Source organism: Sus scrofa, chromosome 12 (genome assembly GCF_054392235.1).
Source record: "Sus scrofa isolate SSC_HxYL_T2T_F1_AM1 chromosome 12, Sscrofa_HxYL_maternal_Yorkshire_Landrace_v2.0, whole genome shotgun sequence".
In the NCBI taxonomy this organism is placed as follows: Eukaryota; Metazoa; Chordata; class Mammalia; order Artiodactyla; family Suidae; genus Sus; species Sus scrofa.
In genome coordinates, this window is record NC_139394.1 from 1088782 (window position 1) to 1109740 (window position 20959).

The 20959-nt window shown below is 60.0% G+C and overlaps 2 protein-coding genes and 1 long non-coding RNA gene across 9 annotated transcripts; 2 read left to right on the forward strand and 1 right to left on the reverse strand.

The window, feature by feature from the left end:
- Nucleotides 1–17: 17 nt before the first annotated feature.
- Nucleotides 18–9972, reverse strand: LOC146397967 (uncharacterized). 3 transcript variants are annotated; one of them, XR_014820593.1, is made up of 3 exons: nucleotides 9829–9972; nucleotides 4712–5447; nucleotides 18–1726 (listed from the first exon to the last, which is right to left on the reverse strand). It is a non-coding gene; the product is annotated as an uncharacterized LOC146397967 (long non-coding RNA). The 3 variants fall into 3 exon arrangements; XR_014820595.1 differs by lacking the exon at nucleotides 9829–9972 and adding an exon at nucleotides 2835–2861 and having other exon boundaries at nucleotides 1590–1726; nucleotides 4712–4843; XR_014820594.1 differs by lacking the exon at nucleotides 9829–9972 and adding an exon at nucleotides 2831–2861 and having other exon boundaries at nucleotides 1590–1726; nucleotides 4712–4843.
- A 51-nt stretch (nucleotides 9973–10023) lies between these two features.
- On the forward strand, nucleotides 10024–12527 carry MYADML2 (myeloid associated differentiation marker like 2). The gene has a single exon (XM_021066407.2). The coding sequence runs from the start codon at nucleotides 10170–10172 to the stop codon at nucleotides 11091–11093; it is 924 nt and encodes a 307-aa protein (XP_020922066.2). The 5' UTR covers nucleotides 10024–10169; the 3' UTR covers nucleotides 11094–12527.
- A 2140-nt stretch (nucleotides 12528–14667) lies between these two features.
- PYCR1 (pyrroline-5-carboxylate reductase 1) lies at nucleotides 14668–19628 on the forward strand. Of its 5 annotated transcripts, none has more exons than XM_084983339.1 (8): nucleotides 14668–14865; nucleotides 15846–15968; nucleotides 16206–16276; nucleotides 16976–17155; nucleotides 17333–17554; nucleotides 17710–17802; nucleotides 17949–18112; nucleotides 18781–19628. In XM_084983339.1, exons 2-8 carry the CDS (start codon nucleotides 15902–15904, stop codon nucleotides 18944–18946), a joined length of 963 nt encoding a protein of 320 aa, XP_084839465.1. In that variant the 5' UTR covers nucleotides 14668–14865; nucleotides 15846–15901; the 3' UTR covers nucleotides 18947–19628. The 5 variants fall into 5 exon arrangements, with proteins under 5 accessions (XP_084839465.1, XP_020922076.1, XP_020922075.1 ...); XM_021066417.2 differs by lacking the exon at nucleotides 14668–14865 and adding an exon at nucleotides 15385–15689; XM_021066416.2 differs by lacking the exon at nucleotides 14668–14865 and adding an exon at nucleotides 15385–15475.
- The last annotated feature ends 1331 nt before the right edge of the window (nucleotides 19629–20959 follow it).

Here is a 20959-nt window from a genome sequence, read left to right on the forward strand (position 1 = left end):
CTTCTGCCACCCGGTTTCTTTTTTTTTTTTTTTTTTGTCTTTTGTCTTTTTTGTTGTTGTTGTTGTTGCTATTTCTTGGTTCTTGGGCCGCTCCCGCGGCATATGGAGGTTCCCAGGCTAGGGGTCGAATCGGAGCTGTAGCCACCGGCCTACGCCAGAGCCACAGCAACGCGGGATCCGAGCCGCGTCTGCGACCTACACCACAGCTCACGGCAACGCCGGATCGTTAACCCACTGAGCAAGGGCAGGGACCGAACCCGCAACCTCATGGTTCCTAGTCGGATTCGTTAACCACTGCGCCACGACGGGAACTCCCTGCCACCCGGTTTCTGGCACCTGGTTTCCACCCCCTGCGCGGCCGGCAGCCTCAGGGTTCTGTGCGGGCGGACACTCGGGGCGGCGGGTTCTGTGCTTTGCACCCTGTTCAGGTACGAAGGGTGCCGGCGTCCGTGCGCGTGGCCAGGGTAGCCTCGGCATCCACCCAGAGGTGGGATGCAGGTCAAACCCAGCGAGCCGCTGTGGTTCCGGTGAGCCGCGGATCAGCACCCCCTGGCGGCCGAACCCTGCTCCCCCAAGGACTGTGCCGTCCTCCGCGCTCCCCACGCTGAGCGCCCGCGCGCATGTGGCGCCCCGATCCCCACAGTCGCCCTGTCCTAAGGTCTTGTCCTAAGCCCCGATTTACGATAAAGAAACTGAGGCCCAGAGAGGCTGTGAGAAGGGCTGGGAGGACCAGAGGGCAATTCCAGCCAAGTTGGCCTGGCCTCTGCCGCCAGCATCTCAGGCAGCCTGCGCCTCCGTTCCCAGCGTGGGAGGAAGCGCGCAGACCCCTCCTTCACCCCTAACAAGACAGGGCTGTGCCCGGGCTCTGACCAGGTCTGGACCCGCCCGGGGCTCCCTCATCACCAACATCGGCTTCCCGGGGAGGACGGGGGTGGGGGTGGGGGTGGTGCTAGGGGCCCATTGGTGGCCTCCTCTGTGGACTGCTCCTCTGGGAACCACAGAATCCCAGTAGCCAGGGGAGACAGTGGACCTAGAGATGGGGTGGATAGAGACTGGAGGTGACAAAAAGACGGGGTCCCCGGGGACGGTGCTGGTTGGAGGAAGCAGGCCCCTCTGTGACGTCCCGCGGCAGGGATCCCCGTGGGAGAGCCTGGCTGTCACCCACCCAGAGAGGCTTGCTGGGAGGGAGGGGCCCCCGAGCGGTCAGAGCTGGGCGGGGACCAGTTCTTTGTGTGGGGAAGGGTGGCAGACGGTGGCACCGGGGCTGACAGGTGTCTTGCTCCGTTTGAGGTGGGCTGAGAGGGTGAGAGAGCAGCTCTGTGTGTCTCCGGGGTGCCAGAGGCCCCCTGAGCGTCGCGCTTGTGGGTTAGGCCCGGTGGGCTTTCGTCAGGCGAATGGGTCTTTCTTCCCATGTTCCCGACAAAGAAGGATGCTGGCTCGGCCTGCCTGCGGCCTCTGGGCTCCACGGCGGGGACCAGAGGCCAAAGGAGTCCAGGGCCTCTGAGGACAGTGGGTGCCGCCGAGGCTGCCGTGCTTAGTGCGCTGTCCACAGGGACATGCCGAGGGCTCTGTCTGGCTTCCTGACTTTTCTGCAAATGTGGCCACTTTACACGTCGCGTGATTCCTGCACCAGCAAAAATGCGCAGGACAGAAGCCACCAATATGCTCTTCAGTAGATGAGCGGAGAAATGAACCACAGTCCTCCAGACAGCGGCTGTCACTCGCGCTAAAAAGAAAGGAGTGCTCCGTTTTCTTCTGGCAAAGTGGGTTAAGGACCTGGCGTCACTGCTTCGCCTCACTGGTGTGGTGTGGGTTTGGTCCATTAAAAACCTAAAACCAGCAGTTCCTGTCGTGGTGCAGAGGAAATGAATCCGACTAGGAACCATGAAGTTGTGGGTTCGATTCCTGACCTTGCTCGGTGGGTTAAGGATCCCGCTTTGCTGTGGTTGTGGTGTAGGCTGACAGCTGTAGCTCCAATTGGACCCCTAGCCTGGGAACCTCCACATGCTGTGGGTATGGCCCTAAAAAGCAAAAAAAAAAAAAAAACCCACTAAAACCAAAACCAAACACAGCAATAAAGTCACAGGGAGACGTGAAGAGAAGAAACCCAGAAATTTTGGTACAACCTGATGTATGTGTGATATTTGCGGGCCCTTTTAGAAAAATTCTTTACTTTTTTTTTATATTTTATTTTTTTATTTTTTGTCTTTTTAGGGCCACACCCTCGGCATGTGGAGGTTCGCAGGCTAGGGGTTGCATTGCAGTTGCAGCTGCTGGCCTACACCACAGCCACAGCAAAGCAGGATCCAAGCCACGTCTGCAACTCAACCTACACCATAGCTCACGTCAATGCCAGATCCTCAACCCACTGAGCGAGGCCAGGGGTCGAACCTCAGTCCTCATGGAAACTAATGAAGGTTTGTTACCTGCTGAGCCACAACAGGAACTCCTTCACTATGTTTTGAATAGCAATGTTTTGTTTTGTTTTGTTTTGTTTGTCTTTTTGTCTTTTTGTTGTTGTTGTTGTTGCTACTTCTTGGGCCGCTCCCACGGCATATGGAGGTTCCCAGGCTAGGGGTTGAATCGGAGCTGTAGCCACTGGCCTACGCTAGAGCCACAGCAACGCGAGATCCGAGCCGCGTCTTCGACCTACACCACAGCTCACGGCAATGCCGGATCGTTAACCCACTGAGCAAGGGCAGGGACCGAACCCGCAACCTCATGGTTCCTAGTCGGATTCGTTAACCACTGCGCCACGACGGGAACTCCTTGTTTTTAAATACAAATATTTGTTACAATTGGTGAAAATACACAGTAGCAAGGAGCATACCTACCACTCCATCTCCGGCTCCGACACCAGCCTGCAAGAATGAGAAGAAACATTCATGGAGAAACACCTGCTTCTAGGGCTGGCAAGAGGACAGGACACGCCCAGGGCACCATACAGCACCTGTGATGGGAGGTGCTAAAAACACCCTCCACCCCCCCATGGTGGTGTGTGGCTCTGAGCCATGGAATAAGTGCCTGTCGTGGCTTAGTGGGTTACAGATCCAACTAGTATCCGTGAGGATTCAGGTTCCATCCCTGGCCTTGCCCAGGGAGTTAAAGATCCAGCGTTGCCCTGAGCCGTGGTGTAGGTTGCAGGTGTGTCTCGGATCTGGCGTGGCTGTGGCTGTGGCTGTGGCGTAGGATGGCAGCTGTAGCTCTGATGAGGCGCCTAGCCTGGGAACCTCCATATGCGGCAGGTACCACGGTAAAAAGAAAAAAAGATGTAGTTTGGGATCATAACCCAAAGTCCAAATAAACGTTATTGAGTCCATGCTGATGTAGGTAAACAATGGAAGAAATAGAAGTTCCCCTCGTGGCGCAGTGGTTAACGAATACAACTAGGAACCATGAGGTCATGGGTTCAGTCCCTGGCCTTGCTCAGTGGGTTTAGGATCTGGCGTTGCCATGAGCTGTGGTGTAGGTTGCAGATGCAGCTTGGATCCCGCATTGCTGTGGCTGTGGTGTAGGCCGGTGGCTACGGCTCCAATTCAACCCCTAGCCTGGGAACCTCCATATGCCACGGGAGTGGCCCTAGAAAAGGCAAAAAAACAAAAAAAAAAAAAGGAAGAAATAAATAATTGGGAGAGAAAAGACCCACCTCTTTGCAGAATTCCACATAATTCGATCCTGTGTCCTCAAGGAGGCACCAGACCCTCCTTACGTGTGGGCCCCGCATGCGTGGTGACCCCCCCTCCCGAGATCATGATGATTGACAGGTGACTGAGGGCAAGTGGCAAAATGATGTCACGTGGGGTCGGGGGTGGGTCCTGGAGCAGCAGGAGGGCATGAGGTTAGGCCAGGAAACCTGGGAGTTCCCTGGCGGCTCAGTGGGTGAAGGCTCCAGCGTTGTCATTGCTGTGGCTCTGGTTACAGCTGTGGCACAGTTTGAGCTCTGGTGGGAAAATGTGCACATGGGCACAGCCAAGTAAAACCCAAACAAACGAGAAACGTGACTAAAGCATGGGCCTCACTTATAATAATGCACCAAGGAGGAGTTCCCACCACCGTGGCGTAGTGGGTTAAGGATCCAATGTTGCCGCGGTTTTGGGCAGGTCGAAGCTGCGGCTCAGGATCGATCCCTGACCTGACTGGGAGCTTCCATACGCCGAAAGTATGGCCCCCCGAGAAATCATGTGTTGATAATGACATACCAATATTGGATCATTTAGAGTAACGGCTGTCCCGGAATTCGTTCCCAGTAGGACCCACTGGATGTGGGAACTCCGTCAGCTCCATTTCTCTTTGCATCTACGACTATTCTTTTTGTTTGTTTGTTGCTTTTTAGGGCCACACCTGTGGTACACGGAGGTTCCCAGGCTAGGGGTCGAATTGACGCTGCAGCTGCCAGTCCACACCACAGCCACAGCAACATGGGATCCAAGCGGCGTCTGCCACCTACACCACAGCTCATGGCAACGCTGGATCCTTAACCTACTGAGCAAGGGCAGGGATCAAACCTGCATCCTCATGGATGTTAGATTCAGTAATCGCTGAGCTGTGAAGGGAACTCCCACAGCTCTTCTAAAAATCAGTCTTTTCCCTAGTTAGGAATAGTTATTATTTTAGAGAACTGGGAAAACACTGAAAATCCGAAGACGAGCCCAAGCACCTGCCACCCCACCCCTCGGAGGTGACATCAGGGGGACTTGGGGGCTTACCCCACCTGTTCTCGTCTCCGAGGCGTGTGTGTCCATGGTCCTTTCGTCTCTTACAGGAGCAAACAAGCCTCTTCACAGGTCATACCCTTGCCGCGACACCCCGCCCTTCTGCAAGGGGACTCCAGGGCAGCCGAAAGGTCCTCGCACGATGTGTCCTGCTCTCCTGCGCTGATCTTGCAGGATTTGGTTTCCAATCAAATTCCCTTAAAACTTTGTTCATATTTCCGCCCTGGGAGAAGCTGTCGATCTGGAATCCCTGAGTTTCTGTCACGGTGGCCGGTTAGCAAACCTCGAGCCCAGACAAAGCCGCCGTCAAACGGCGTGACGGCGAGTGGCTGGGAGCTGGTGTCTGGAGCCGGCGCGGGGCCTGGGGCGGGGTCGGGGCGTGGGTCCAGCTTCCACGCGGCGCAATGGGGACTCGGGGCTCCCCTTGGCCAGCGCAGAGGGGACTTCGGTGTGAGCTGCCCTCAGACTCTGAAGGCCGCTTTCAGAGGAGGAGCTGACGGTGTGTGGTCATTGACGTGGCGCTGGTGTCTGGTGTGTCTCTGTTATACGTACACACACATTTTCTTCTCTGCTGTGGTTTATCACAGGACGTCGAATGTGGTTCCCTATGCTGGACGGGGGGACCTTGTTTATTTCATACAGAAGGAGCTGATGGTAGGAGTTCCCGTCGTGGGGCAGTGGTGAACGAATCCGACGAGGAACCATGAGGTTGTGGGTTTGATCCCTGGCCTCGATCTGTGGGTAAAGGATCCGGCGTTGCCGTGAGCTGTAGTGTAGGTTGCAGATGAAGCTCGGATCCCGCGTTGCTGTGGCTGTGGTGGAGGCCGGTGGCTACAGCTCTGATTCGACCCCTGGCCTGGGAACCTCCATATGCCATGAGTGCAGCCCTAGCAAAGATGAAAAGACAAAAAAAAAAAAAGAGAGAAGGAGCTGATAGTAACGAAGAAAGGGGGAAACAGCAGGACCCAGACCGCCCCCCTCCCCCGCCGCTATCGCTTCTGCCTCTTCCACTGCGTTCCACCGAAGCTGGGGCCTGGTCACCTGGAGCTGGGAGACCTTTACCCAGAGACTGGGGGTGGGGGGCTGGGCACCCCCCAGCTTTTTCCAGGGGGGTTGGAAAAGCTGGCCCAGGAAGGCCCCGAGGACCAAGTCTGGGCCAAGCCAGGGTAGGTGGCTGCCGGGAGGGTTCCAGGCCGGCCCAGTGTGGGGACCAGGTGGCTGCTGGCAGCAGGGCAACTCAAGCCAAGCGGCTTCTGTTTCTCACGTGGATTTCCAGAGGGCCAGCAGCTGGTACCGGGTCGGGCTTGACCAGGTCAGGCTTGAGATCCTCTCACTGAGGTCTCCCCGCCAGCCCAAGTGCCCACCCCTGTCCCCAGCATGGCACCCATGCCAGCCATGCCAGCCACAGCTCTCGCTTGGGCAGACCCCAGTGTAGGCCTCCAGGCCCCACAGGGCCAAGTCGACTTTGAGTGGGGCCCAGCGAAGGGCCAGTTGGCATCCCGAGGGGCTGCCAGACGTCCTGGGCTCTGGCCCTCACATGGAACCCGGGTTCCCCACCCACTCAGGGGGAAGCTGCCCGGTCAGACGTCCCAGGATGGTCTTGTCGTCATGCCTGGTTTCTGCCAGCATTTGCCACCTGATTTCCAGGCATCATTGCTGGCAGATGCAGGCAGGGGCCGTGCAGTGGCTGGTGTTGAGGAAGGAGCCAGCTTCTGCAGGACATGCCTGCCTTGCTCGCCACACCTGCCACAGAGTGCCTGGGGGGCTGCTGAGTCCCTGAGCACCTGGGGACCCCCCCCCGAAGAGCCCTTGGCTCCAGGTGCTGCAAGCTGGACCTCTTTGCTTGGGGGGTGTGGAGGGGATGAAAGCAGAGGCCAAGGGCATGGGAGGGGGTGCCCAGCGATCACGGGAGTGTTCACTGTGGGGATTTGCTGAGCTGTGAGCTTAGACTGAAGCTGGCACGCGTCTGCTCTGCACAGGACTTCCTTCCAGCTGTGGTCACCAGGCGGCGGGACCGAAACCAGCTTCTCTGCACCTGTGACGCCTGGGGCTGCGCGGCCCCGGGGTCAGGAGCACCTGCTGAGGATGCCGGGAGGGCGGAGGCGTGGACTCCTTCCCAAGGGGCTCCGGGAAAGGTCCCTGTAGGCCATCCTGCCCGCTCCCTCTCCACTGGAGTGTCCAGACACCCCCTCCGGGTGGGAGAGCCCAACTCCACAAACGCCGCACTCACGCGCAGCACCTGCTCCGGAAACGGAAGGCTCGTTTGGGCGGAGCTTTTACAGGGGGAGTGGGTTCCTGGAGAACTCTGCCCACAAGAAGCATCAGCAGATGCTAAGACCCCTGGGGATCTGCAGGGACGAGAGAGAGGAGGACGACACCCCAACCCACCGGCCAAACGTCTCATTTCTGACGCGCGGCCACCACGATTCTTCCGAAGGGTGACATCTCCCACAAGCTTTTCCTGCCCAGGGCTTTTGGCCAGGATCTAACCATGAGGAGACAGACCATACATAGAGACCACCTATAAGCCTGCTGGCTTCGAAAACATCTGTGTTATGAAATGTAAAAAAGCAGAGGCCCCTGCAGAACAAAGGGGAATGAGAGCCGTGAGAGCCCAAGTGCGACGCGTAACTCCCATCGGATCCTCGTGCAAAAATTCAAAACACAGAGTTCCCATCGTGGTTCACGGTAATGAACAGGACTAGCATCCATGAGGATGAGGGTTCAATCCCTGGCCTCGCTCAGTGGATCGGGCATCCGGCGTTGCTGTGAGTCACCGTGTAGTTCGCAGTTACGGCTCAGATCCCGCATGCTGCGGCCGTGGTGTAGGCCGGTGGCTACTACAGCTCTGATTCGACCCCTAGCCTGGGAACCTCCATGTGCCATGGGTGTGGCCCTAAAAACCAAAAAAAAAAAAAAAGAAAATCTAAATGCTACAGTGGAGTTCCTGTTGTGGCTCAGAGGGTTATGAACCCGACTAGTGTTCATGAGGTTGTGGGTTCAGTCCCTGGCCTCGCTCTGTGGGCTAAGGATCTGCTGTTGCCGTGAGCTGTGGTGTAGGCCACAGGTGCGGCTCGGATCGGGTATGGCCGTGGCTGGGGTGTAGGCCAGCAGATGTAGCTCTGAATAGATGCCTGGCCTGGGAACTTCCATATGCTGCAGGTGTGGCTCTTAAAGAAAAAAGAAAAGAAAAAAGGCCATCGTGTATTTTGGCGGCAGGTGGGGGGGCTGAAGGCCTGTGGGTGAGATGGTCCCTCTTCAGTTTCCCAAGTGCGGTTGCTGCGTGAGCCGGGACGGCCTCACCCCAGGACATGCCTGCGGAAGCATCTTGGGGACAATTGTCACATCTCCAGAATTAATTTATGTTATGATTAACTTCCTTTTCTCTTTTGGCCACACCCGCGGCATGTGGAAGATCCCAGGCAAGGGAGTGAAACTGCCCCACCGCAGTGACCTGACCCACTGCAGTGGCAATGCCTGATCCTTGACCTACTGTACCATCGGGGAACTCCTGTCATCATTAACTACTAACGGAGGAGGAGAGACGGTGCGCAGAGCAAAATATTAATAATTCTTGAATCTGTGAAAGAGCTGTGAGCATTCGTCGTGCTATCCTGCAGCTCTTCTGTAAATGTGAAGTTTTTCTAAGTGGAAAGTTGGGGGGAAATCGGGTGCGGCTGCACGTACAGCTGCCCCCCAGCGTCAGAGGGGACTGGTTCCAGGACCCGCCCAGGACACCGGAATCCACCGGTGCCCAAGGCCTTTGTACAAGATGGCATGGTGCTTGCAGGTAACCTAAACACCTCCTCCCACAGCCCTGCAATCTCCAGATGGGAGTTCCCGTCGTGGCTCAGTGGCTAGCGAACCTGACGAGCATCCATGAGGATGCGAGTTCGATCCCAGGCCTCGCTCAGTGGGTGAAGGATCTGGCGTTGCTGTGAGCTGTGGTATAGACTGGTGGCTGCAGCTCCGATTGGACCCCTAGCCTGGGAACCTCCATATGCCACGGGAGGAGCCCTAAACAAAGACCAAAAGATAAAAATATATATAAAGATAAAAATAAAAATTAAAAAAAGCCTCCAGATGACTTAGACACCTGAGAGCGTCAATGCTGTGTGAATAGATGCTGGCTCACAGCAAATTCAAGTTTTGCCTTTTGGAGCTTTGTGAAAATTTTTCCCTGAATGTTTTTGATCTGAAGGTTGGTCAAATCCACGGATGAGGAACCCGTGGGCGCGGAAGACTGACTGTATCCACGGGAGGGTTATAGTGGTTGAATCCAGGGGGTAGAGTTACAAGTAAATTAATTACAGGCAACGTCTCTACCTTCTCCCGTACCGATTGGGCCTGAGCGTGGGCTCCCTTTACAGTCACAAAAATGTCTTTTCATTTTCAAAACGTTTCTTTTTTTTTGTCTTTTGTCTTTTTAGGGCCACACTGGCGGCACATGGAGGTTCCAATTGGACCCCTACACCACAGCCACAGCAACGCCAGATCTGAGCCGTGTCTGCGACCTACACCACAGCTCACGGCAATGCAGGATCCTTAACCCACGCAGCAAGGCCAGGGATTGAACCCGCATCCTCATGGTTCCTAGTTGGATTCGTTTCTGCTGCGCCACGACGGGAACTCCAACATTTCATATATTTTTAATATTTGAGCCTAAAAATGGGAGGTTTTCTTTCCCCAGGTGTTTTGCATGTCTGGGAGGGACAAGCAGAGCGCCGTTATGGTCCCCCAAATAATAACTCAATCTCACCCCCCCAGGGCAGGCTGGGGGCTGGGAGAAGAATGAGGGGGGCCCCTGTGGGAGTGGGGCAGGGTCTCCCCCAGCACTGCCCGGGAATCAGCTGCGTGTGGGCCCAGGTGTGGTGGCAGTGAGGTCCTGAAACCAAGCCAGCTCTGAACCAGGCCACCTTCTGGAAGGATGCCAAGGCAGACCCCCTCCCCCGCTCCTCCCCGGCCTCCAAGAGCCTCTTCAAAGTAGCCCCTCCCCCCCAGGCTGCCCCCGGGCTGCTCGGGCAGGCGGGCGGGGTGGGGGGTGGAGGAGCCAGGGGCTCTCTGCTCGGCTCCCTCCCCCTCCCCCGCGGCAGCCCGGCTGGTGGAGTCAACTGACCGACAGATGCAGGTGCTTCCGAGGTGGGGTGGTGCCAGCAGCCAAGGGGTTAATGGTCCTGGCCGGGGCCCCCGCGTGGGACCGCAGGGGTCAGATGTCCTTCCAGCATGGGGACAGGCACAGAGGCTGCTATTCCGGGGCTCTGATCACGGTCACCTATTTATAGCGCTGGGGGGGGCCTCTGCCCTCCCCACAGAAGCAGCGGAGAGGCTGCTCCGCTGCAATGTCACTGGCGGCGTCACCGCCACTGCAGGCTGCTGGTACTCGCTGCTGCCGCAGGCGACAAAGGGGTGAGACCCCGGGCCGCCAGGCACCGTGTGAGGCGGGACGCTGCTGGCCACATGGGCAGCACCATGGAGCCCCCCGGGGGCGGGTACCTGCACCTGGGCGCCGTGACATCCCCGGTGGGCACGGCCCGCGTGCTGCAGCTGGCGTTTGGCTGCACCACCTTCAGCCTGGTGGCCCACCGGGGCGGCTTTGCGGGCGTCCAGGGCACCTTCTGCATGGCTGCCTGGGGTTTCTGCTTCGCACTCTCGGTCCTGGTGGTGGCCTGTGAGTTCACGCGGCTGCACAGCTGCCTGCGCCTGTCCTGGGGAAACTTCACGGCAGCCTTCGCCATGCTGGCCACGCTGCTGTCCGCCACGGCCGCGGTCATCTACCCGCTGTACTTCACCCGGCTGGAATGCCCACCCGATCCCGCAGGCTGCATGGCCAGGGACTTCCGCCTGGCAGCCAGCATCTTCGCCGGGCTCCTCTTCCTGGCCTACGCCGCAGAGGTGGCCTTGACCCGGGCCCGGCCCGGCCAGGTGGCCAGCTACATGGCCACAGTGTCGGGGCTTCTCAAGATCGTCCAGGCCTTTGTGGCCTGCATCATATTTGGGGCGCTGGTCCACGACAGCCGTTACGGGCGCTATGTGGCCACCCAGTGGTGCGTGGCCGTCTACAGCCTGTGCTTCCTGGCCACGGTGGCCGTGGTGGCCCTGAGCGTCCTGGGCCACACGGGGGCGCTGGGCTGCCCCTTCGACCGCGTGGTGGTCGTGTACACCTTTCTGGCCGTGCTCCTCTACCTCAGCGCCGCCGTGATCTGGCCCGTCTTCTGTTTCGACCCCAAGTACGGTGAGCCCGGGCGGCCCCCCAACTGCCCTAGAGGCAGCTGTCCCTGGGACAGCCAGCTGGTGGTGGCCACCTTCACCTACGTCAACCTGCTCCTCTATGTCGCCGACCTGGCCTACTCCCAGAGGATACGCTTCGTGCCAAGCTTGTAGCCTGCTGGGCAGCGGCCCACCCGCCTCTGCTCTCCAGGGGCTCAGACACCCCAAGGGGACTCAGGCGAACCCAGGACCCCGGGACCTGCAGGAGGGAGGCAGCCAGGAGAGCCAGGGCTTCTGGCAGCGCTCAGCAGGTGGGCTCAGGGAGGGGCCGAGGGGCAGAGGGGCAGAGGCCCTGAACAGGTCTCGGGGGAGAAGGCTCTGCCAGGCAGCTCCCCACCCCCGGTCCCTCTGTGTCCATCGCTCTGTTCTTGTTCTCTCTGTCTCTGTCTCTGTCTCCCTCCGCTGGCCCTCCCCGCCTCCACACTGGTCACAGCCACACGCAAGAAGCCTTTGGAGCAGGTGCTGTTGTGACCCACTTCGCAGATGGCGCCCCGGGACTCGGATTAGGGAGTCGGCCCCACGTGGCCGTCAGCATCTGCAGCCCACGCCGGGCTGAGCGACTAAGTACCGCTGGGAGGGAAGGGGTCGGAGGGGAACCCAGGAGAGGGCCGGAGCCGGCGCTGCCTCCGGCCTCGAGGGGGCAGTTCCTGGAACCCTGGAAGGATGGCTACCCAAGCAGGACCCTGCCAGGGCACCTGTGCCAGCTCAAGAAGAAGGAACCAGGGAGTTCCCATCGTGGCGCAGTGGTTAATGAATCCGACTAGGAACCATGAGGTTGCGGGTTCGGTCCCTGCCCTTGCTCAGTGGGTTAACGATCCGGCGTTGCCGTGAGCTGTGGTGTAGGTCGCAGACGCGGCTCGGATCTCGCGTTGCTGTGGCTCTGGCGTAGGCCGGTGGCTACAGCTCCGATTCAACCCCTAGCCTGGGAACCTCCATATGCCGCGGGAGCGGCCCAAGAAATAACAACAACAACAGCAACAAAAAAAAAAAAAAAAAAAAAAAAAGAAGAAGGAACCAGAAATCGGAACTCCAATTCGTCCGCCTCTGAATGGCCACAGTCCTGGAAGCCGAGCAAGGACTCTGGTGTGGCTGCACAGGCAGCCTCAACAAGCCGGAGCCAGCAGTACCTCTAAGAGCATAGCAGGTCGAGGAGAAGCTGGGGACCCCCCCGCCCCTGGCAGGGAGCCACCACTGGGCTCCCCCTGCTCTGGCTCCATGCAGCAGCTTCCGCAGTGCCTACCATGGGCCCCAGGGTCTGGCCCAGGAGAGGACCCGCCTGGGGCAACCACTGGGACACGAAGCCTGGGCACCAGGCATCTCCTTGATGCTCACAGGACCCCGACCTCCGCTCGTAGCCATTTGTCCAGCCGCTGACCCCCAGGGCCTGCTGGTACCCTTGCCCTCCACACTCCAGCCTGCTTCTCCCACTCAAGAGCCCAGACTGGGCCAGCCCAGAGCAGCCCATCCGCTACCCAAGCACAGCAGTCACTCAGTGCATAGACTGGCCCATGGCCTTGAGCAGGAAATAAACACCAATGCTGACTGGCACCAAGCCCTTTCTGCTGAGGGGGTGGTAGTGAAACGGGGCACTGTACCCCCGGGGCCATCTGCTAAGAGTGGTCCCAGAGAGGGTCCAGGACTGGGTCTGGGGAGGAGGAAGGAGGCAGCCGTGGGGGTCTGGGGTTCTCTGGTGGTGAGGGCAGCCTCCCAAGAAAGGGCCCCGTGGTGTCCTCTCTCTGGGTGGGTGACAGCAGGGAGCTCTCTGCGCTGACGTCACCACCGCGGTCTCGAGGGGTCCAGGCATGGCAGTGGGCAGCAGACCCAGGCAGCTTTTAGGCACGGGCCTGAGAGCTCCTTGTGTGGGTGCCATGCTGATGCGAGAGAAGCGACCTACCGGCCGGACGGGGAGGGCACATGCACAGGGGGCCTTTACCTGGGGAGGCCAGATTCCAGAGGGGGCAGGAGTTGCTGTGGCCTGAGATGTCCTGAGGGCTCCCTGGCTGAGGGAGGGTAGGGGTTGGAGGTGTGCTACCTGGTGACAAGGGGGCACATGGACCACACCCTTCCCAGCCCATAGGGAGGCCCATCTTCCTTTTCCAACCAAACTTCTGAAACGAGTTATCTGTCACCAACTCCCCAATTTCCTCACTGTCCTGCGTTCTCCTGCCCCCCAGAGCTCCACCCACCCTAAGTGCCAAAGGTTCTAAGGGGGCACAGAGGAGGGGACGGGTTCCAGGGCTCAAGATGAGCAGGGCAGATGTCCTCTGTCCTCCGGGGGCCCTGGGGCGTTGTCCCCGGACCGGAGAACTCTACTGGGGAGGACCTAGTTACTTGTTCTTATCACTTGAGAAACAGCACTTTTGAAAGGAGGGCTCTGGCCTCTGATTACAGTCAGCCGACACGCCGGGTTTGGGTCTGTGGGTTCGAGTCTGAGCCCTTCCCCGAGCGGTCCACTTCGGACCGGACCTCACTCACAACAATGCCTTGCTCAGCGGGAGAGGATGCCAGGCCACCACCAGCGTGGGCCGGAGCCTGGAAATCTGCCAGGGACACGAGCTCACCGTGCAGTGCTCTGGTGGTGTCTGCGGTCCTCGCTGTGCCAAAGAGAACTCACCAACATCCAAGAAACACGGAAATCACATTTCGAACAGCTTGTCACTGCAGGGGACAGAGAACAGAAAAAATAAAACAGCTCGCCCCTCCCCCGGCGGGGGATGGGTTGCTAATGACAATGGCTTCTCGCCTTGTTCTTAACTCTGCCCCTGCCTGCCTGGGACCCCAGACCAACCGGACTCAGCTCAGATGAGCCCCCAAAGCTCAGGGCCGAAAAATTCCAAGGGCCCTGCAGATACACTGTCAGGAGACCTGGCTGCTCCGTGGGGACAGGGGGACAGTATGGGATGATAACCTTACCTACTAGTTGACACCCCCCCCCCCCCCGCGCGTGAGCCTGTTTGAGGAGGGGGAGACATATGATGCCAACAGGCCTGTGACACCAGGTTCATGCAGCTTGCAAAGGGCATCTGCAAGAAGAGGCTTGCAGAGCAGAATGCCCCGGTGGGAAGGCAGCATCCAGACCCCAGGAAGCTTATCTTCAGTCCCAGGTGCCTTGGAGTTTTGAGATTCTGAGACGCCCTGGGCACTCTCTCCAGTTTTCCAAACCTCCAAAAACAATTTTTTTGGTTTTTGTCTTTTTTAGGGTTGCACCCACAGCATATGGAGGTTCCCAGGTTAGGGATCAAATCGGAGCTGTAGCCTCCTGCCTACTTGGGATGCGAGCCACATCTGCGACCTACACCACAGCTCACGGCAACACCAGACCCTTAACCCACTGAGTGGGGCCAGGGATCGAATCCTTGTCCTCATGGATACTAGTTGGGTTCATTAACCACAGAGCCACAACGGGAACTCCTCCAATAACAAAAAACAAAAATACAATATCAAAATAGTGGTAGATCTTAAACTTTTTGATTTGGTAAATTATTTTCAATCTCCCCCTCCTGGTTTTTTCAAAAAAAAAAAAAAAAAAAAAAAGAAAGCAAGAAATCGATAAAAAAAAAAAAAATGCAATACAAGAAAGAGAGAAAGAGGAGTTGTGTCTCAGTTTGTTAGCAACCTGTCATGGATTGGGTTTGATCCCTGACCTCGTTCAGCAGGTTAAGGACCTCGAGCTGCCCAGAGCTGTGGTGTAGGTCACAGGTCTGGCTCGGATCTGGGGTTGCTGTGGCATGGGACAGCAGCGCCAGCTCCCATTCCACCTCTAGCCTGGGAACTTCCATATGCCACGGGTGCCACTCTAAAGAAAAAGAGAGAGAGAGCTAGAGACTCAGAGAGAAAGAGAGGGAAAAGGCTGTATAGTTGGACGACTCCAAACGCGACGGTTAAGGTAGTAACATCTAGATTCACAGCCAGCGAGGGCCACGCGGTCAGGGACACCAGAGTCCAACGACAAGAGCCGGGTTAGGGGGACCCCCAGCCCACAGCTGGCGCCCCTCCTCCAGCGTCCTCAGGCCGGTTCGGTCCGGGGGCGCGACTCTGACAGCAGGGGCTCGAGGGGAGAGGGGGGCTCCGGGAGCAGCGGTCCAGAGGGGGGAGGTCGGGTGGGAGGGGGTCTGCGGACACAGACGTCCGGGCACAGGTCCCGAGGGATCCGAGGGATCCGGGTGCGGCCGGGTGGGGGGATGGGGGGCCGTTCCGAGGCGATGCGGATTCGGGGCCCAGGTTCCGGCGGGCGGGGTTCGGAGGCGGTGCAGGTTGGACAGCGCTGGGCGGACCAGGGCCCCGCTGGTGGGGGCGGGGGCGGGGGCGTGCGGATGATGCAACTGCCCCTCTGTGCCTCCCGTGCCCCGGGATTGGCCGGCGCCAGGGCGGCCGCACAGCGGATTGGCTGGGGCGGCGGGGGCGGGGTCTCCGGGGCTGGGTGCCGCGTGGCGGGCGCGGCGCTGTGAATTGGGGGAGACCCGCAGGGTAACTTGCTGCGAGTACCCAGGCTGGGGGTCAGGGTCGGGGTCAGGCTCGGGCGGGCGGTGGTGTTTCGGGGCAGAGGGAAATACGCGTCTGCGCTCTCGGCTCAGGCGTGGAGGGTCTCGGAGCTGGGGGGCGTGGGGGCATCCGGGCGCCGGCGGCTGGTCTCCGGCACGGCCGCTCCCCGACCCCTTCCGGAGGCGGGCGCGCCCCTCTCTGGCTCATGTGTGGGACACTCCGGAGCAGGTCGGGTCGCCGCAATGGGCGGGGGCACCGGAGCTGGGGAGCGTTGGACCAGCTGGAATTGGGGGGGGGGGCCTTCGGTCGGGGATGGAGTGGCCAAGCTTGGCACTGCCCGCCTAACTTTTTGCGCTGGATCCTGCCCCTTCGTCTGTCCCGCAGCTGTTCCCAGAGCCGGTGCCAGCTGTGAAGGCAGTGGGCCCAGGCCTCCAGACACCATGAGCGTGGGCTTCATCGGGGCTGGCCAGTTGGCCTTTGCCCTGGCCAAGGGCTTCACAGCAGCAGGTAGGCGCTGAGGCCAGGAAGGGGCTGGGCCAGTTACCTGTCCCCAGGCTAGGGGACGAAGATGGGGGGTGGATACCCCGTCTCATTTGAGCCCTGTGGGAAGGGTAGCCGGGGAAGGTTTGGAGTAAGGCTGAGCTTTGCTGTGTTACCCTGGGCGGTGGGATTTCTGCTCTCCTCACTGGGAACGTCGGCGAGGGACGCCAGGACTGGCCTTGAGGGAAGGACTGTTTCCTGCAGGCGTCCTGGCCGCCCACAAGATCATGGCCAGCTCCCCAGACATGGACCTGGCCACAGTTTCTGCTCTCAGGGTACGTGCACGGTGGCGGGTGACCAGGCAGCTGTCCCTGCAGTGGTCAGTTAATGTATCCACAGGCTGGTGTGTGAAGGCCTTGACCCTGGAGGGCCCAGAGTCGAGGCCTGGGGTGGGGGTAGGGGCACCATGCCACAGTGCCCACCCCAGCAAGAAGAGGGTCCCTGGGCTGGAGCAGTTCAGACATCCTGCATTCTGGGCTGCAAACGGCTCCCCTCCCTCAGCTCTCGGGCCCCGGCTGACACGTGAGAGGCTGGTGCCGAGAGGGTGCTGGTCAGCAATGGGCTTCCCCAGGTGGAGCCACCACAGGGGGCCACACTGGGGCCAGGAGAGATAGGCCTGGGGGCTGAATAGAGCCTCTTCGCTTCCAGCTCGAGACCACTGCCCACAGCAGCGCTCACACCTGGAGGGCAGGGGTCTGGGGCTGCTGCCCTTGGTGAGATGGGCCAGGACAGTGGCACGGCTGCAGGTCCCCTTCTCTGTCTGCAGAAAGGACATTTTCCAGAGCAGGGTGCCTGCTTTACTTTTGGGAGGGACGGGTGCTTAGAAACTGTCCGAGCCCCAGGCCTGAGCCCCCAGCCCTGCCATGCCCCCATTCCCGGCATCCTCTGTGCTCTTCTGCACGGGGGGGCTCTGGGCGACTAAGGGGGCCAGCTAGCCACGAGGGCAGGCTGAGCTGCCTCGGTGCTCCCTGCAGAAGATGGGGGTGAACCTGACACCCCACAACAAGGAGGCCGTGCAGCACAGCGACGTGCTCTTCCTGGCTGTGAAGCCCCACATCATCCCCTTCATTCTGGATGAGATCGCGCCTGACATCGAGACTCGGCACATCGTGGTGTCCTGCGCAGCCGGCGTCACCATCAGCTCCATCGAGAAGGTGGGTGTTGCGGGTCGGGGCTCCGGGGGATCCGGAGGTGGGGTGGAGGCGTGCCCTGCCCAGGGCTCAGGAGCCTTGGCCCGCTCCACACTCCGGTTCTCCATCAGCGAGAACTCAGGGAACCGCAGCTGGGTGAGCGCAGGGCCGGGATGGGCACGCCGCCGGTTTCTCCTCCAGAAGCTGACGGCGTTCCAGCCGGCGCCCAAAGTCATCCGCTGCATGACCAACACGCCGGTCGTGGTGCGGCAAGGAGCCACCGTGTACGCCACGGGCACCCACGCCCAGGTGGAGGACGGCAGGCTCCTGGAGCAGCTCATGGGCAGCGTGGGCTTCTGCACGGAGGTGGAGGAGGACCTGATTGACGCGGTCACGGGACTCAGCGGCAGCGGCCCGGCTTACGTGAGGACCGGGAGGGGCGGGGTCTGCAGACGGGTCTCGGCCTCGGGGCACATCTGCCCACCTTCCACCCTCTTCCTCCCGCTGGGCCACCGTGGGCGGCTGCTGGGCGAAAGGAGACAGGGCCTGGGGCAGCAGCCTGGTCGCTCTCTCCACAGGCCTTCACAGCCCTGGATGCGCTGGCTGACGGCGGCGTGAAGATGGGGCTTCCGAGACGCCTGGCCGTCCGCCTCGGGGCCCAGGCTCTGCTGGTCAGTGTTTTTCCTGACCCTCCGCTGGGTGGGGACCAGTCCTTGCCAGGACCATGGCCGCTGCCCGGGGGCGGGGCTGGTGGGCAGCGAGGCGGGGGTGCGGGAGCATTGCCCTCACAGCTTTCAGCTTCCCTCTCTGGCTTCAGGGGGCTGCCAAGATGCTCCTGGACTCCGAGCAGCACCCCGGCCAGCTCAAGGACAACGTCTGCTCTCCAGGCGGGGCCACCATCCACGCCCTGCATGTGCTGGAGAGCGGGGGCTTCCGGTCCTTGCTCATCAATGCGGTGGAGGCCTCCTGCATCCGCACACGGTGGGCCCCCCGCCCAGTCATCCTCTTAGCAGTTTGTCGTGCTCCGGCCTGGCAGCGGGCAGGGCACAGGGAGCCCTGAGGTGCCCGGGTTACCGTGTTCAGCTTCCCTCTGCACCCTGGTCATTCTCCCGTCCTGCGAGGAGGGGCTGCCCTCTGGGGCCGGGCTGTGCTCTGCACGTGGTTCATCGCTGGTGGTTTTCAGAGCGGGGTGATCATCCGGGGGGCTGTCTGTCTCTGACGGTGACAGCTTCGTCTCGGCCTTGCCGGAGAGACCGAGAGCATGACGACTGGGACGCATCTCGGTGCGCCACCGAGGCGAGCTCGAGGGAGTCCCGAGAGTAGGGTGCACGAGCAGCGTGGCGTCTTAGCCCAGAGTCACGGTACCAAATGCCACGGGATGGGCCGTCCAAGTGCCCAGGCTTCCCTGATGCCCTGCATGGCAGTGGAGCTGGGACTGCCCTCCTGGCACCAGCCTGCAGGTGACACACACGAGGGCTGTGAGGGGCCCCGCTGGGAGACCTGGTGACTCTGAGCTGACTCGGATGAGGCGGGACGCAGCCGAACAGCTGTCAGGGGCTGAGCTGGCAGGTGCCGGAGCTGTGGGCTGCCTCCCGCTTCCCTTGTGGGACCTCAGGGCCCTGCTCTAGCCCTCCTTGCTGTCTCCGCAGCGAGCTGCAGTCCATGGCTGACCAGGAGGAGGTCTCCCCAGCAGCCATCAAGAAGACCGTTCTGGACAAGGTGAAGCTGGACTCTCCTGCTGGGGCCTCCGGGGCCCCTCCTGGCCACTCCAAGCTGCTCCCCCGCAGCCTGGCCCCGGCGGGCAAGAGCGACTGAAGTTCCCAACCTGCCCACCCACTGCTCTCTGCCTTCCTCTCCTGGGCCTGGAGCTCCTGCGCTGAGAATGGCCAGCCCCAGGCCTCACACGGTGCCTCAGGGGGGCTCCTCTGCCCAGGACTCTGGTCCACTCGGGTCGGGGGGTCACGGCCAAGGAAGGGACACTTCGCTTCCGAGTGGGAACTTCCACGGCCCCCGGGTGTGTCCTGGCCCCAAACAAGGAAGGAGTCTCTGACTCAGCCTCCGTCTTCCTCTCCCCCTGTCCGAGTCAGGACCCCCCTCCTCCAGAGCCCAGGAGGCTGGTGGGGGGCTCACTCCCCACTGTCAGCTGGCTCGGGCTTGGGTGCAAAGCTCAGTCAAGGTCCTAGGTACAAAGATCAAGGTCCCCCCCAACACCCAGCCAAGGAGGGAGTCCAGGCGCACCCCTGCCCTGACTCCACTGTCCACCCGTAACTCCCTTCTCTGCGCGGGGAGGACCAGGGGCTCTCTGGCATCTTGCAGGAGGGACCACGGTGCTTGGCCAGCTTGACATTTGAGGAAAGGGCTCCTGATGTGGCTGAACTGCTGAGGCCCCAACGCCCTCGGCCCATCGTCTCCCAGTCCTGACCTGACCCACAGACACAGTCACTTCTGTCTCTGACTTTTTAGGCTAAATAAATTGGTTTCCAGCTGCAGCGCCCCAGCTTCTGACTCTGCCACCATCTGTGCCTGAGGGTTGATGCTGTCTGGTGTAACATGGCAGGCTGGTGGGCAGCGCCCAGGCCCTGAGCCTTAATCTCAAGGCAGCCAGCCTGGCTGGTGGCAGCCGACTGGGTCTCCCAGTGAGCAGAGGGTGAGCGAGCTTCGGGGGAAGGGTGCTGCCCCTTTTGTCTTGGTCGTTAGAGGCATGATCTCTAGTGACGTTGGCAGGGTAGGCTGGGCTTCCAGGCCCTGCTGTGCGAGGGGCACCAGCCGCAGCTCTCTCTGTGCCTCCTGGCTTGGTGGGGGCAGGTATCTCCCCAGCTCACCCAGGCAAGACCAGGGCAGGTGAGGAAGCAGCCCCAAGAGAGGCGTGTTAGGGTTTTCCAGAGAAACAACCTGTAGGAGATGCCTTGCTTAGGTAAAACAGGAATCATAGGAAAAGAGAAAGGTTTATTGACTGTGGAGGCCCACAGGCAGGCCGGAGATCTGGAGTGAGCCAGCATTCCGACTCAGAGGCCACCAGGCAGGGAGACCTGATGTTGCAGGTCCGTCTGAAAGCAGACTGATGGCGAGTTGTGTCTTACACTGTGGTGGGTTGGTCTTTTGTTCTCTCTGGGCCTTCAGCTGCTTAGGTGGGGCCCACCCCCATCTGGAGGGCAAATCTGCTGTAGTGATCAAATGTTCTGCTCTAAGGTTGAAGTCTACCAGTTTACCTGTTCATCTCATGCAGAAATACCCTCATAGAAACAGAATAACATCTGTTACCACATGGTCCAGTTGGGTTGACATTTTTTTTTTTGCTTTTTAGGGCCACACTGGCGGCATATGGAGGTTCCCAGGCTAGGGGTCCAATTGGAGCTACAGCTGCCGGCCTCCACCACAGCCACGGCAACCTCAGACCTGAGCCGTGTCTGTGACCAACACCACAGCTCGTGGCAACACCGTGATCCTTAACCCACTGAGCAAGGCCAAGGATCGAACCTGCAACCTCATGGGTCCTAGTCGGACTCATTTCCGCTGCACCACGAAGGGAGCTCCTGAGTTGACAAATAAAATGAGCCATCACAGGAGGCCAGCAGGGTCAGAAGAACTGCAGAGGATCAGGAGCTTTTATGGGACCAGGAGGGCCCATGTCTGATCAACAGTTATGGAGCAGAAACAGGAAGGAAAGACCCCAAGACCCCTTGCCTCCAGAGATTTACACACACACACACACACAGCGGGGCAGATATGTCAGAGGAGCAGGGCTGGGGGCACCCAGGTGAAGAGGTGCCTCTGAGAGGGGCAGGGGAGGAACCAGCAGTGTCCTGGGCGGAGGTTTTCCCAGAACTG

What these genes read in the sequence shown, in the direction of transcription:
- MYADML2 (XM_021066407.2), top strand. Translation starts at nt 10,170, where the DNA reads ATGGGCAGCACCATGGAGCCCCCCGGGGGCGGGTACCTGCACCTGGGC.
- PYCR1 (XM_084983340.1), top strand. Translation starts at nt 15,704, where the DNA reads ATGGGCGGGGGCACCGGAGCTGGGGAGCGTTGGACCAGCTGGAATTGG. An exon ending in CAAGGGCTTCACAGCAGCAG is followed by an intron (nt 15,969 to 16,205) that starts GTAGGCGCTGAG and finishes TGTTTCCTGCAG; the next exon opens with GCGTCCTGGCCGCCCACAAG. An exon ending in GCCTCCTGCATCCGCACACG is followed by an intron (nt 18,113 to 18,780) that starts GTGGGCCCCCCG and finishes CTGTCTCCGCAG; the next exon opens with CGAGCTGCAGTCCATGGCTG.